The sequence below is a fragment of the Musa acuminata genome, chromosome BXJ2-5 (assembly GCF_036884655.1).
Source record: "Musa acuminata AAA Group cultivar baxijiao chromosome BXJ2-5, Cavendish_Baxijiao_AAA, whole genome shotgun sequence".
NCBI classification, from domain to species: domain Eukaryota; kingdom Viridiplantae; phylum Streptophyta; class Magnoliopsida; order Zingiberales; family Musaceae; genus Musa; species Musa acuminata.
The window spans coordinates 42,358,987-42,373,269 of NC_088342.1; the positions used below are offsets into that span (position 1 = coordinate 42,358,987).

General features: G+C 40.5%; 1 protein-coding gene across 1 annotated transcript; it reads left to right on the top strand.

The window, feature by feature from the left end:
* Positions 1 to 5,023: 5,023 nt before the first annotated feature.
* On the top strand, positions 5,024 to 9,447 carry LOC103985605 (GDSL esterase/lipase At1g28570). Its single transcript, XM_009403353.3, has 5 exons — positions 5,024 to 5,316; positions 5,426 to 5,635; positions 5,931 to 6,079; positions 6,200 to 6,476; positions 8,912 to 9,447. The coding sequence occupies exons 1-5, from the start codon at positions 5,064 to 5,066 to the stop codon at positions 9,160 to 9,162; spliced, it is 1,140 nt and encodes a 379-aa protein (XP_009401628.2). The 5' UTR covers positions 5,024 to 5,063; the 3' UTR covers positions 9,163 to 9,447.
* Positions 9,448 to 14,283: the final 4,836 nt, after the last annotated feature.

Sequence of the window (14,283 nt, forward strand, 5' to 3'; positions counted from 1 at the left end):
TTGACATGCTGCTTAGCAAGAAACCTACAATGGGTAATATTTTTATTATATCTTCAGATACTAAAGTTGAGACACTTATATAGCTGGAATACCCAGTTGCTAACTTGGTTGATGCTATTAAAACTATAGAGATTGTACAACATCCTTGTGATGACACATGAATTTGGAAAGCTAATCCTTATGGTAAAGTTATTGCAAGAGGTGCATATCACTTACTATACTCGAGAGGTAAACAAGTTGAACATAATTGGTATGGTTGGAAATATATGTGGAACCTTCCTACAATCCCTAGGATACATTTTCCTTTTATTGAAATTTACTTCACAAACGACTACCTACTGCTGATAGACTTACTAAATTTTATTTACCTGCTCAAAACATGTCCTCTCTATGTCAAACATATCCTGAAACTATTGATCATCTATTCTTTGATTGCCCCTTTCCAAACAAACTTTGGGATTGGTGGTACGATAATTTACAGATTAGTTTTGAATTTAGAACTCATTGGTTCCTCAATGATTGGTTAAAGGAAGGAAATACAATAGGGAAGGAAAAAATTGCACAGACTGCTATTGCAAGCCAACTGTGGTTCATATGGAAAATGCAAAAATAATGCTTGCTTTAATAGTAAAAAAGCCTTCTATTAGATCAATTTTGGCTCAAGCCATTGCTACCATGCTAGAACAACACTATCTGAAGGAGAAATATTGTACAAAACTCTAAAGCTTAATTGGCATAAACATAATACTGATGGGTCCTCTATATTGCAGGATGGAGGAGCTGGTTTCATCATTCATGATCACAATGATTTCTGTTGTGCAGCAGGCATCCACTACCTACATAAAAAATCTGCATTACATTGTGAGACATGGACTTCTCATAAGTGATTACAATTTGCACTGGAGAAAGGATTCACCAAACTTTAGATTGAAACAGACTCAACAATTCTCTAGGAACTATTATGATCAGACAAACAATCACCTTGGCTTATAAACTACAACATTGTGGATATTAAACATCTACTTTTACAACTTACCTCATTTGTTGTAATACATTGCTATCGTGAATGTAATCAAGCGACACATTGGGCTGCTAAGTTAGATCTGATAGATGTAACAGTATATGGGAGGATCTCTTTCCTCTTGATCTATATGTACTGCTCCAAAATGACTTACACAAGTCTTTAGGTAGAACTGTTAAATCTTAATAGATGATCTTTTCTTTAAAGAAAGAAGCTAAATTGCTTAAAAAATTGATTTCCTATCATCCAATGATTTCTAACCCTTCTTTTGTGATTGCAGAGCTACAATTGACTATTGTAAAAGAAAAATTTATAAATGCCAAAATTAGTAGATATATAAAGATTAGATAAAAGTCTGTTAGATGATTATATTTTTATTTTATTATATTTTTTTTAATTAAAACTAATAATAATATAACTATCTTAATAAAAGTTTTAATAAGACTAAGATCCTAGTGTCATCTAGAAGATGGATCTTAGCTTAGAATGACCTTTTTAGCAATGAGTTCCTTTTAGTAGATACAATATGATAATAATAAGTTGATTGATTAATTAAAAAGCACATCGGTTAGCATCTTAGTATACATAGATATAGAATTTATCTTCAAACTCATCCCTATGATTTGTAGTGCTTATATGTAGAGGTAAAAGAAAAATATAACTTTAAAAGAGACCTAAGATGATAATTTTTTTGAGAGAATATATAACTAAAGATTTCAATAATCTTTAAAATATTTAATAAATAAATAAGATATCTATATATGACTATTAACACGTAAGCCTATGAAGATATAATCGATATGATATATAAGTTAGTTGAAGTTTGATCAAATAAATGTTTACTTTACTAAAGAAGATTTTATTTTTGAAAAGATATCTCATTGACATCATAATATAGTAGATGCACAACTAATAACTTTTATTTTATATTATTAATTTATTTATTTTATGATAATTTTATTTTTTGTGGGGGATTGTTAGGGATTTAACAAATAATAATAATAATAATAATAATAATAATAATAATAATAATATGATAAGTTTTCCCTTACTCTCTTCTCCCTTTGGTTTGACTTTTTGCATGCACAAGTGGGATTTGAGCCTGCTTCTGAAAGTGGTGAGTTAGCACGTGCCATGTGGCACGCTCACATGTTGTGAATGTGACAGTCCCTCATCCGTTAAAAGTATATATAAATTTCATGCTCTCAGCACTTCTCACATATTGCTGAGCTTATTTTCTTCGCATTCTCGCTTCAGATTTTTCACTCGTGCGCTGATCGTCCGATTGATTCTCTAGTACGTGCATGGAGCAGTTGCACGCAGGGCTAGGGAATACACTTAGGACAATAAGTTTTGTGTGGTTCATAATTCTAACCTTTTTCTTTTATTTCATTTCATCTTTTTACCTGTCTTAGTTTCAATTGTATTCATGTTCAGATCAACCTACGATACTAATGACATAGTGGGGGATGAATTAGTGTTATAGTATATTTTAATTAATTTTAAAATTCGATAAAAAATGAAAAATATGATCAACTATATATTAAGTGTTAGTAAGATTTACAAATATTTTGGATGATAATAAGTAAGTAATCACGAACAAAAGTTAGGAAAAGATATATAAATTGATTTATAGTGATTTGATCTTCGTAAGTTATATCCATTTTTTATTCCTCTTCTCTCGATGTTATTAGCTTTCATTACTAATCCTGCTTTCCACGAGTGAAGATCAATAACTCTTTATGTCGTTTCTCTTTTCAATGAGTTTAGGAGAGAATATTCACACTTAATCTTTTATAAGAGACCTCTTACCTCCTACTATTTAATATTATAACTAAATTCAAGAATAAAAAAAAGACTCAAATAATGCTTAAAGAGAGAATGATAACACCTCATAAACTCAAGAATAGATCATCCATCAATTGAGTGAGGCATTTATAGCTCCCAAATTTTTTTTAAAATAGAGTAAAATTTTAAATATTTGATATTTCACGATACGAATAGTACTACTGATTTTAGATGGTACTACCATTGTAATCTTTGAAACAAAAGCTATAATATAGACTCCTACGATACTTCCATCGTAATTTTTGATACAGAACTGTAACACTAGACTCTTAAAGTATTACCATTATAATTTTTGACATGGAGCCATGGTACTACTGTGATAATATTTGATACAATATCATAAACTTAATTTTGATTGTATAACTAGTGGTATTATTATTGACATAGGTAGTTTATGTCATGTATTTAGTCTTCTAATAACTTAAATTTGACCCAACTTCAACCCCAACGGTTTTCATGACAAGTGAGCTTTGTTTAACCTGACTTAAATTAGCTTAAAACTATGTCAATTAAAACCTTAATTCATCAACCACTTGGCAATGTCCACTCTTCTAACATATCGTTCCATTTTTAATCTTCCCTTGAACGTTTGGTATATTATCCTATCTTTTGGAATATCACTCAATCCTCTAACATATTAATTTTATCTTGATATCTGATCCTTTTAGTATGAAATATAAATCTCTAGCATGAAATATATTCTTAAGCACATCAACTAATCAATCAATTCGACATTATACGATGATCTTTCGACATAACTTATAACTCACATACATTTAGTTTTTCGGTAATTCGAGTCTATAATCAAAATATTTCCTACTTTATCTATCTCAAAAATACATTAACATATCAAATCGATTTTATCATAATTCAACAATATACAATTCTACGATATTCAACAATATACAATTCTAGTCAAAGTATTCCTTCACTAAATTAATCCTTCATTCCATAGATTTGAATATTAAAATTTATTATATATATATTGTATAAAGTATCAGAATGAATCTCAATGAATTTTTTTAAAGTTGAATTATACTACTTTTAAATGAAGTTTCACATTTTTTGAACAAGAGATCAAAAGTCAGTGTGTCCCCATTTAAAATTAATATAATTTGAGTCATTTGAAGTGAAAAAATATATAAATCCATCAAAACTCTTAAAAATTAGTTCTAGAACGAGATATGATATTTTTCAAATTTTAAAACTTAAAATATTACTTTAATTATTTTGATAAGAAAATATTTTATTAGTTTGGGTAAGAAGGGCTTTTGATAAAATATTTTAGTATTTGACATGTAACAATAGATTTAATTAATATTCAATACTTATTGGTTTATTTGGCAATTCTATTATATTTGAAAATATATAAATAATATTTATTTTTTATAATAAATAATTTGATTACTTTTTATTTTATATTTTTATGATATTATTTATTTATTAAGATTTAATAAATATATTAATCTTCTTTAGTTATGTTAGTTTTATAAAAAAAATGTATTTTTGAATTGACGGTTTATAATTCTAATTCAAGACTTAACCGACAACAAAATAAATAGTTTATAGTTTCAATTTAAAATTTTCAGTTTTTGACCAGAAATCTATTTTTGTTCTCTTAAGAAATTTATTTTTATTTTACTTAGATCGAATTTGGTTTAGTGACATAGTCAAGTGGTAAGGCGAGGGACTATAAATCCTTTATCCTGAAAATTATTATAGATAGGGATCCCATAAAAATGTCTTTCCAGATAAATGAGCTACAAATATAATATGATTACATGAGTCTATCTCGACATCAAAGGATGACCATCGAGGTGACTAGGAACCTGCATTCAGGTTTTGCAGCTTCCTTTAGAGCTGAGGCAACTCAAACACAAATTTATGAACCGGATGTCAACTAGGAATTGATGTTAGTTTAGTTTAATCCGATCTAATGGATTGGTTGCGTTGGATGAGAATGAACCGTAAGAGACAGAAGGAAATAAATAGATAAAAAGTGAATTTAGATCCTTTTTTTAATTCAAAAAAAAGGAGTGGTAACTTCACGCGGATTCCTTATTTTCACGTGAAAAATTAAAAAAAGCCAACTGTCAGCGAGCCAACCAATTATTTTTGTTGACGCGACCACTACGCCACCTGTCGTACTTCCGTTAATCCTTTCGGTGTGTGTGTGTGTGGTCTCACCCTATCGATGGCCCCTATCGCGCCTCCTCCTCGCCTCCTCCCTCTCCTCCTCGTCATCGCCGTTCTCCCCGGCGCTCGTCGCCCCGCCTCCGGCTGCTTCACAGCCATCTTTAGCTTCGGCGACTCCATTGCTGACACCGGCAACGCCGTCCGCCTCGGTAGCCTGGGCGCCTCCAGCGGCAGCCCACCCTACGGCCGCACCTTTTTTGACCGCCCCACCGGTCGCTTCTCCGACGGCCGCGTCATCATCGACTTCATCGGTCTGTTCCACTACTACTACTATTACCACCCAATTTTCGTTTCTATGGTGAGAAGCGTCGATGTTAGTGTTTGAGATGAGTTATGTTTCGGATGATTCTACTGGCTCAGCGCAAGGGTTGGGGTTGCCGCTGGTGCGGCCGTATCTGGACGGAGGTAGCGGGGATGATTTCCGGCAAGGGGCGAATTTCGCAGTCGGCGGGGCCACCGCGCTCGATCTTGACTTCTTTAGCTCTAAGGGGATTCAAGCTTCATGGACCGACAGGTCCTTGCGTGTTCAGATCGAGTCGTTCAAGCAGTTGTTGTCTTCGCTCTCCTCCGGTAGGCATATGCCTTCAATTCCCAATATTCTGTGTAGTGTTTTAAAAAATGATAATAATGATGATTACTTATGTTAAAACTATTAATACTACTAAGGAGAACAACTATGAACAGTTAATTGATCTAATATGTGGATGAAGATAATCGTAAGATTGTATCAGGAGTTCAAACTTATAAGAAAAATCCCTTTTCCAATTGCTTGTTAGAAGTCAGTTAGTCAAGTACGTGCTGAATAGCAGTGTTGACTGTTGGGTGTGATGTTTTCTGATTGTTTTGTCTTTGTATGTAATGGCAGATACCAAAGAGGTGTTGAACAGTTCATTGATCCTGATGGGAGAGATTGGTGGAAATGACTACAACCATCCATTCTTCCAAGGAATAAATGCAGATGAAGTAAGAACCTTCGTTCCTAGCGTCATTGGTGCAATCAGTTCAGCAATCAATGTGAGGGTTCTGCCACTGACCTTTTGGAAATTTAGTATACATTTTGGGCATAATGTGGTGCTTCTTCTCAAGCATTGCCAACTGGAACTCTAGATTCATATAATCCTTTCTTTTGGCTAGGATTTAATAGAACTTGGGGTAAAGACATTGTTGGTTCCCGGGAACTTCCCAATTGGATGTATTCCAGCATATTTAGATGTCTTTCAGAGCAAGAATGTTGAGGATTATGACTCGCAAACAGGCTGCATCAAGTGGTTGAATGAGTTCTCTGAGTACCATAATCGCCTACTCCAGGAAGAGTTGGATAGGCTACGAAAGCTTCACCCACATGTCACTATCATTTATGCAAACTACTATGATGCCACCATAAGCTTTTTCCGTGCTCCACATCTCTTTGGTATGTTTTTTCTCTGTCAAAAATGTACTAATCCTTCCTTCAAAAGAAAAGAAAAATATTGCTAATCCTAGAGCACTCCTGGTTTGAACTATTGTTCCTTATATAGAGTTCTAGCATGACTGGAACACTGAATTTGCATACTGTGGTAGTTGTATGTTACTACAGTAAGAGGTTCAAAATAATATTTGGTTCTCAAATGTCAGCATAAAAAATTGGACGAAAACCACATGATACACGTAATTGCAGGAATCAGGCAACTATTTCCATAAATAGAATGTAGATCTGCATAAATATGTATGTCAATTATGCCTTCAGAAAAGCTCCAAGTGCATTCTATCTTGTATCGATTTTTTTTTTTGGGCTCAAATATGGGCTTTAAAAGGCTTTACATGAGGCTTAAAACCACTTTATTTGGCTTTACCAATTAGCTGTTATATGAACCTTTTGCTGAGGCTGGTTCTTGAGATAGGATGTGTGGCATTATGTTGAAATTCTTGAAAAATTTTACATTTTGGAACTTTTTATTGATGAACATGTGATTCTTTCTCCTACAGGCTTTCAAGTTTACACTATGCTTATGTCATCTTGATTAGCTATAACAGTTACGATACCAACTATTTATCCTCCATCTTAAACTTGAACTTTTTAAATCATGTTTTATGACACTATCTTTATACAATTTCAATTATAATAACCATTTCATCATGAATTGTCATTGGTCCAAAATATTTTGCACAGTGAGTCATCATTAATCCTTTCCCTTAAAAGCATTCTTTACTTTTAAGGTAATAAACTCAAATGATTTTGTAGTGCTCTCAATTGGTGCAGTTCCAATTTGAGTTGCATCTTATTGTAGTTTTATCAGGCAAAATAAAAACATTTGATTTAAACTCATTTTCCTAACCTTAGAAGGTAGTTATGTATCTTCATCTATTAAAGGTAGAAGAAATATGATCATTTAACTGAGTTACTTACCTTTGCCCTGATTGTAGTTAACTTGGGTGCTAGAATCTGTAACCGGAGTTCAGCTGAAGAACTTGAATGATAGGGGCGATTCATTTTTTAATTATCACCATTAGTTTACTGGAATAATCAGTCAATTATTCAAATTTCACAAGGAAATTGTAAGAACAAGAGAAAGTATGCCAATCCAATGTAAGAACCCATTGTTTCATAATATTACAGCTTCAGAAACAGAAAAATCTGCATGACTTTCTATTGAGATCTCAATAGACTCCAACTGTCCATGGGGCAGGTAGCTGGACCTAAAAGCTGAAAATACCTGAATCTTAGATTTATGTATACGCTCCTGACTTCAGCAAATACTTATTTGGAATTAATCAAGAAACAACATGCTTGATAACTCCCATAGGTTAGTATCGGTCTGCAAGATTTGATGTTCGGAGTTCTTTTGTGAGCGCATGGCCATTTTTGGATTATTGGAGTTAATTGTGTCCTTAGTTTAGGTTTACCTTTTATAACCATAGGCATTCTTTGTGGAGCTGTATGGGCCAATGAGACATGGGGATCTTATTGGAATTGGGGCCCCAAAGAAACTTGGACATTTATTACTTGGACCATATTGGCGATTTATTTACACACTAGAACTAGAACAAATCAAAGTTTGCAAAGCACGAATTGGATGCTTGTGGCTTCTATAGAATTTCTTATAATTTGGATGTTATTTCCGAATCATATTTTTGAGACCTTTTGATCATGGTATTCTGGATGGATTTCCTCTGTATGTTAAGCTGCATCAAAATTTTTACTGCTTGATCCATTTAATCTTTAAATGTTTGATACATATGGCTTCATATTCTTACTTGAAAATCACTTACTCAAATTTAAACCTAGGCCATTTTGAGCTGACTTGGATTAGAAAACATATTTCATTTACTTGGTAACTACAACTCAAATCCACCCCTGAAGTTTCAGGACTAACAGGATGCAATTTCATTTTCAGTCACCCCCTCAAATCTCTCTGCAGTCATGGAAAAACTAACAAACCCTGCCAAGAGTATTTTCTTGAATTAATCTTTCTAGTTGTGTTTTCAGTGGCAATATACGAGTTTTGTTCTGTTTTTTATAGTTGAATATAAAAAATGAGTTGCTATTAGTAGAGAACTTGTGACCAAACTTATAGTTGAAGAGTTATGTTCTCACACAAATTTCTTGTGGTTGGATTTGAGGCATAACTGTTCCAAACGAAGGCAATGTAGTAGTAAGGGATGTCTGTTACACATTGGTCAAATTGGATGTCTATCAGAATTAGGTGGAAAATTAGGATTGATCCAGATATGGATCCAATTGGGATATGACAGAACCTCAATGAAGTGCACTTGCACCCACCCTGTGGGAAAAAGTTCATTGGAATCAATGTTTATCTGTGTGTATTAAGTTTGATGGAATCTTCACTGAGATCTTTGTGAGTGCAGGATTTAAAGCTCCACTGCACGCATGCTGTGGAAGCGATGGCCCATATGGCGTCAATCGATTTGTTCAGTGCGGTCACAAAGATGCAACGGTCTGCAGTGATCCATCTAGTTCCATCTCCTGGGATGGTATTCACCTAACTGAGGCAGCTTACGAGACAATTGCAAGAAGCTTGTTAGAAGGACCACATGCCAAGCCTCCAATAACCCGAGCATGTCCAGGCGCACAACGGAGCGCGATTGATGACTTCTAGTGACTTCATTGCAGGGACTACATACTTTATTATTTATTTGAGCAAGGATGTCATCCTTGAGTATCAACATCCCTGTGGCTATTTTGCCATACGATCTCGAGTGGAGTTGATGGTTGAAGACATGGGAGGTGAAAAACTGAAGTCTTTCTTGTCTGAATTTGTTGTTTTTTATTATAGATTTCAGAGAGACTGTATAATTGTGATAATTGTTTGAATCGCTACAAACAGAATTAATAAACTTTTCAAAACAATTGAAGATAAACATATGTCCGTGTTGATTTATTATGTAATGCTGTAGTACATGTTTTGGTCTAACTTGTGGTCCTTCAGATAACATTGATGTATCGTATTATGTTTTCATGTGAGAATGTTGATATACATTCATCATAAACATTTCATTGTTAAAGACGGATATCGAGGACAAACAGGTTATAAGATTTTGAAGTACTGAATCATGATGTAGCAGTGACACAGTGGACAAACTTATATCTGTTCTATATTAATATTGTTGGAGTCAAAAAGTGAAGATTTGGTATCGGTGTAATCTTTAAATAAAACGAGTTTTTAAGACTAGAGTTTTTAGTATCTACATGTATATGGCGTATTTACCCTTATCAATTTTTATATATCACTAATAACCCTCCAAACATTAACATCACATGTATCCTTATTTTTTGGTTAATGTCTATTCAGAAAAATCCGAATAATCCATCTATAGTTAGCTAGTTTGAGTTTAAAAAAATTTAAATCTAAAACGTTTTTAGTATTACTATAATTTTAATGAGTCTGTCTTAATTAATAATCTGATGATTGTTAGCCGATGGAGATTATATATATATATATATATATATATATATATATATATATATATATATATATATGTCTTCTTCATTATTGTCATATTCTCAATGCGTTTTTTTATTATAATTATATAATTTAGAGTTTTGTTGGTGTAAACAACTTTAAGCCGTGGCCTCGGGGCCGACGCGGCTCGGTTCGGGTCCGGATGACAGGGGATCTCTCGGGGGGGAAGTTCCTCGAGATTGCAGAGGTTGCCGGCTCTGGTTGGTTCGGTCGTGGAGGTGAGTCGTCGTTTCCTTCGGGAAGGGGCTCCTCGCTAATGCGTCCGGAGAGAGGCGCCTCGTCTTCGTCCCTGCACACAAGTCGGGTCGGGATGCTCGACCCGACCCCTCCGATGATTAAGTTAATTAGTGGTCATAGGAGTTTTTCCCGTGTTTCCTCTCGTTCCCTCTACCCTGGCACTCAGAACGCAAGGGTATTTATAGGGGAGTTTAGTGTCACCTGACGTGCCTGCTCGCAGGGGGCAGGATCGTACCTTCTGATGACGTCTGACATCGCTATTGGCGTGGCATGAGGAATCGAAGCTGAGCGGTCGTTAATGGGCCTCGGTTGGCGTTTCGGCCCGTGTCGGCCAAGCGCTGTCAGCCCGACAGAGACGTGGGGCGTCAACTGATGTCATGCAAGTCTTATCATAATTATCACCCTCATCATACTCCCCCCCCAAAGGAAGCTATGCGTCAGCTACCGAGGAGGGGGGGTCTGAGGCATGGCTTCGGTTTTAAAGAACTATCTCCGTTGGGCGAAGGCCGGTTTGTCGCTCAGGGCACGGGAATCGTGGGGCTTGGCAATTGAGGAAGGTCAGATGTGCCGTAGCGGCGCTGGGTAGTGAGTGGCCGAGGAACCTCGAAGAATGACTCGTAGGTCAAATTGGGCTCGGCCGTAGGGGTGGTAGCCCCCTCGGGCGAGCAGGCCGCGCAGGCGTGGTCTCGGGCGACATGAGGCCGAGGAGCACGACGCAGGCGGCTGCAGCCGAGGAGCTGGACTCGGGCGAGCAGGCCGCGCAGGCGTGGTCTCAGGCGAGATGAGGCCAAGGAGCACGACGCAAGCGGCTGCGACCGAGGAGCTGGACTCGGGCGAGCAGGCTGCGCAGGCGTGGTCTCGGGCGACATGAGGCCGAGGAGCACGACTCAGCCGGCTGCGGCCGAGGAGCTGGACTCGGGCGAGCAGGCCGCGCAGGCGTGGTCTCGGGCGACATGAGGCCGAGGAGCACGACGTAGGCGGTTGCGGCCGAGGAGTTGGACTCGGGCGAGTAGGCCGCGCAGGCGTGGTCTCGGGCGACATGAGGCCGAGGATCACGGCACAGGTGGGTGCGACCGATGAGCTACTTCGATTGGATCTGTTACGCTGTGCTGTGGGATGTGCGGGTGGCCAGGTAGCCTTTGGTCTGTTCAGAAGTTCAGGGGACGAACCTTTTCGTGAATCGCTAGTTTTCGAGAAGATCGACGCCTCAAGCCCGTTGTTTGCCACGCGTAGCGCGCCTGTTGGTTACCCTGCCAAGCTGCATTTATGGCGGAATGACGTTGTGTCATCCCGATGCGACATGCTTGAGTAGAGGAAGGGTCGCTTTTTTTGGAGGGATTTTGTGTATAAGTATTGTGCGGCTAGCCCCTCGAAGGTCTCCTCACTCGTTTCTATTCTGCCGCTTCGGACTCCATCGTTTCGTTTGCGTCAATCGTTCTTCTTCTCTTACTAAAGGTCAGTAAGGATGGTGTCTTCTTCCTCTTTCTCTTCATCCTCTTCTTTGGCTAAAGTCAAGCAAACGGTAGTTGCTTCGAATCCTAACTCGTCGTCCGACGAAAAGGCGGCCCGGGCCCTTGAGGGCCTGATGTGGCCACACGACCTCGACTCCACCGTGAGTGAGTCGTCGCTCAGTCGCCTCCAGGACCTCTACGGCATCCCGGAGGAATTTGTCCTTCTTGCTCCCGAGCCCAGCCAACGGGCGTATGATCCGATTCCCAAGGGTTTTGCCCTCACCCTTGATGCTTTTGAGGCTGGGCTACGCCTCCCCTTGCACCCCATCATAACTTCATGCATCTCATGGTGGCGTATCTCCCAATCTCAGATGGTGCCCAACTCTTGGCGCTATCTGGTGGCGTTCCTGGGGGAGTGCCACTATGCCAACATCACCCCGACCCGATCCCTCTTCCTTTCTTGCTTTCGACTTTCCAAGGGGTCGGGGGGCTACTATCTGTCCGCCCGAGCGGGCTTCCGAGTGAGCGGGGCTCCTTCCAGTAATAAGGGATGGAAGGGGCGCTTCTTTTTCGTCAACCGCTCGGAGGACTAGGGGTTCGGACTTCGATGGGCGGCGCGCGTGATAGACAACACCACCCCGGGTTTGGACGACGATGAACGCTAAGAGCTCCGGAGTATGTCCGAGCAGTGGTTGGTCGAGCAGTGGTTGGTCGAGGTGGGTCTTAACCCGATGCCTCGAGGTATGCCCTAAGGGGTAGTTTTAGGGTTTCTTTTAGGGATTATCTAGTCAGCTGACCAATTTTAGTGCTTTTGCGTAGAAATGGTGGTTCTCCGAGCCCTTCGTGGGGGTAAGACCTCATCGGCCCCATCCACTCGTTCACCGGTCGAGGCGAGGGCTAGCTCGAGAGAGGCCCTAGTGGATGTTGAGGCCTGTCGTCCTCGGAAGAAGGCGAAGACTTCCTCAGCAAAAGCCTCTGGGGAAGCTGCAGCTCAGCCAGCGGGGGCCGTCGCCGCACCGGCCGGCCGCACCGAGAAGAGCCTCGGGCGGGGAGAAGCCAGCTCGAGTAGGGAGGCAGCGGGGAAGGCCCCTCGAGAGCCCTCCATCCACGAACTTTGCCGCCTTCAGGCCAGGGGGGAGGACGAGCCCTACCAAGCGCGGGCGATAGGTGACCTTCCTCGGGGCGAGTCCTCCGACCCGTTGACGGCCCGCTGGGAAGGCCTTACCCGAGGCAGCCGGGTGTGGGCCGATGGGGATTCTGCGGTCGGGTTTGTCCGCGAAGGGCTTCATCCCGACATAGCTCGGGACCTGTATACTCTGCCCTCCGAGGTCCTTCTTGGCAGGTCTGCCAAGTCGCTGCTGTGGGTAAGTGTCATTCCGCTGGTTCGGTTGCGTGTGTTCGGATAGTTCTTGTCCTAACTCATTTGTCTGTAGGGCACTCATTATGTCGCGGCGCTGATGGACCGCGTTCGCGATGCGGGGCGGGTCATCGACATCCTGAGTGACCACAATGCCGATCTCCGGAAGCAGGTGGAGGAGGTCCGCGCTGAGGCGGCTCCTGAGGCGGTCACGGCAACCGAGCAGCGCGCCTCGGATTTGGATGCGGAGGTGACGCGCCTCCGATCCGAGCTCAAGGTGTCCGAGGAGCAAAATAAGTAGCTTCAGATGCATCTGAAGGCGTCTGTGGCCGAAGCTCGTTCGGCAAGGGGGGAGTCGGTCGAGCTGATCCGACGGTTGGAGGAGGCGCGTGCTGAAGCGCGGGGGGCTGCCGAGGCTCTTGCCGTCGAGATCCGTCAAAGGCCGGAGAAGGACAAGAAACTGATCAGGACTACAAAGATTCCTCGGGCTTTCAGCTTGGCCTTGTTCGGACTAGGTGGGTTTCGTACGAATACGGGTAACGGATCGCCCTTAACCGCTTCAAGGCGCGCCACCCCGACCTGGAGGTCGCGGAGGATCCTTTCGACTCCTTCACCGAGGACATGGGCGTCGACATGCCGGACGAAGTCCCATTTGATGACAGCCCTGACGCTCCTGAGGAATAAATGTAGACTTTTCTGTATTTTTCTTTTTTTGTTGTTCGGGTGTTGATCACTAATGTGATGCGCTTCCCAAAAAATAATATAGCTGTTTTTACCCTCATCATACTCGTGTGTCTTTTTTCCTGGCTTGTGGTTTGCCGATCACTAATGCGATGTGTTATCTGGTGTTGTAATATAATTCTAACTTTTGTTAAGTCCAAGTTCATCGCATTACAGAAAGAACTTTTTGTGATTTTGCGAGTTCCAAGTCCTTGGCAAAGCGTGACCCTGCATCGTCGCGAGTCGGTACGTACCGACCCTAACAACTTCGATCACCCGATAAGGGCCTTCCCAATTGGGAGCTAACTTCCCACGTGCTTGGGTCGGGTCGCTAACTTCGGCCCTGCGTAAGACCAAGTCACCCAGCTTAATTGGTCGAGGCTGCACCCTGCGATTATAGATTCTAGCGACGGCCCTTTTATAGGAGAGGTCTTTCAGGTGCGCGTTAGCGTGCCGCCGCTCCTCGAGTAGATCGAGATCGGCTCATAGTCT

What these genes read in the sequence shown, in the direction of transcription:
- LOC103985605 (XM_009403353.3), top strand. Translation starts at nt 5,064, where the DNA reads ATGGCCCCTATCGCGCCTCCTCCTCGCCTCCTCCCTCTCCTCCTCGTC. An exon ending in CGTCATCATCGACTTCATCG is followed by an intron (nt 5,317 to 5,425) that starts GTCTGTTCCACT and finishes CTACTGGCTCAG; the next exon opens with CGCAAGGGTTGGGGTTGCCG. An exon ending in CCGTGCTCCACATCTCTTTG is followed by an intron (nt 6,477 to 8,911) that starts GTATGTTTTTTC and finishes TTGTGAGTGCAG; the next exon opens with GATTTAAAGCTCCACTGCAC.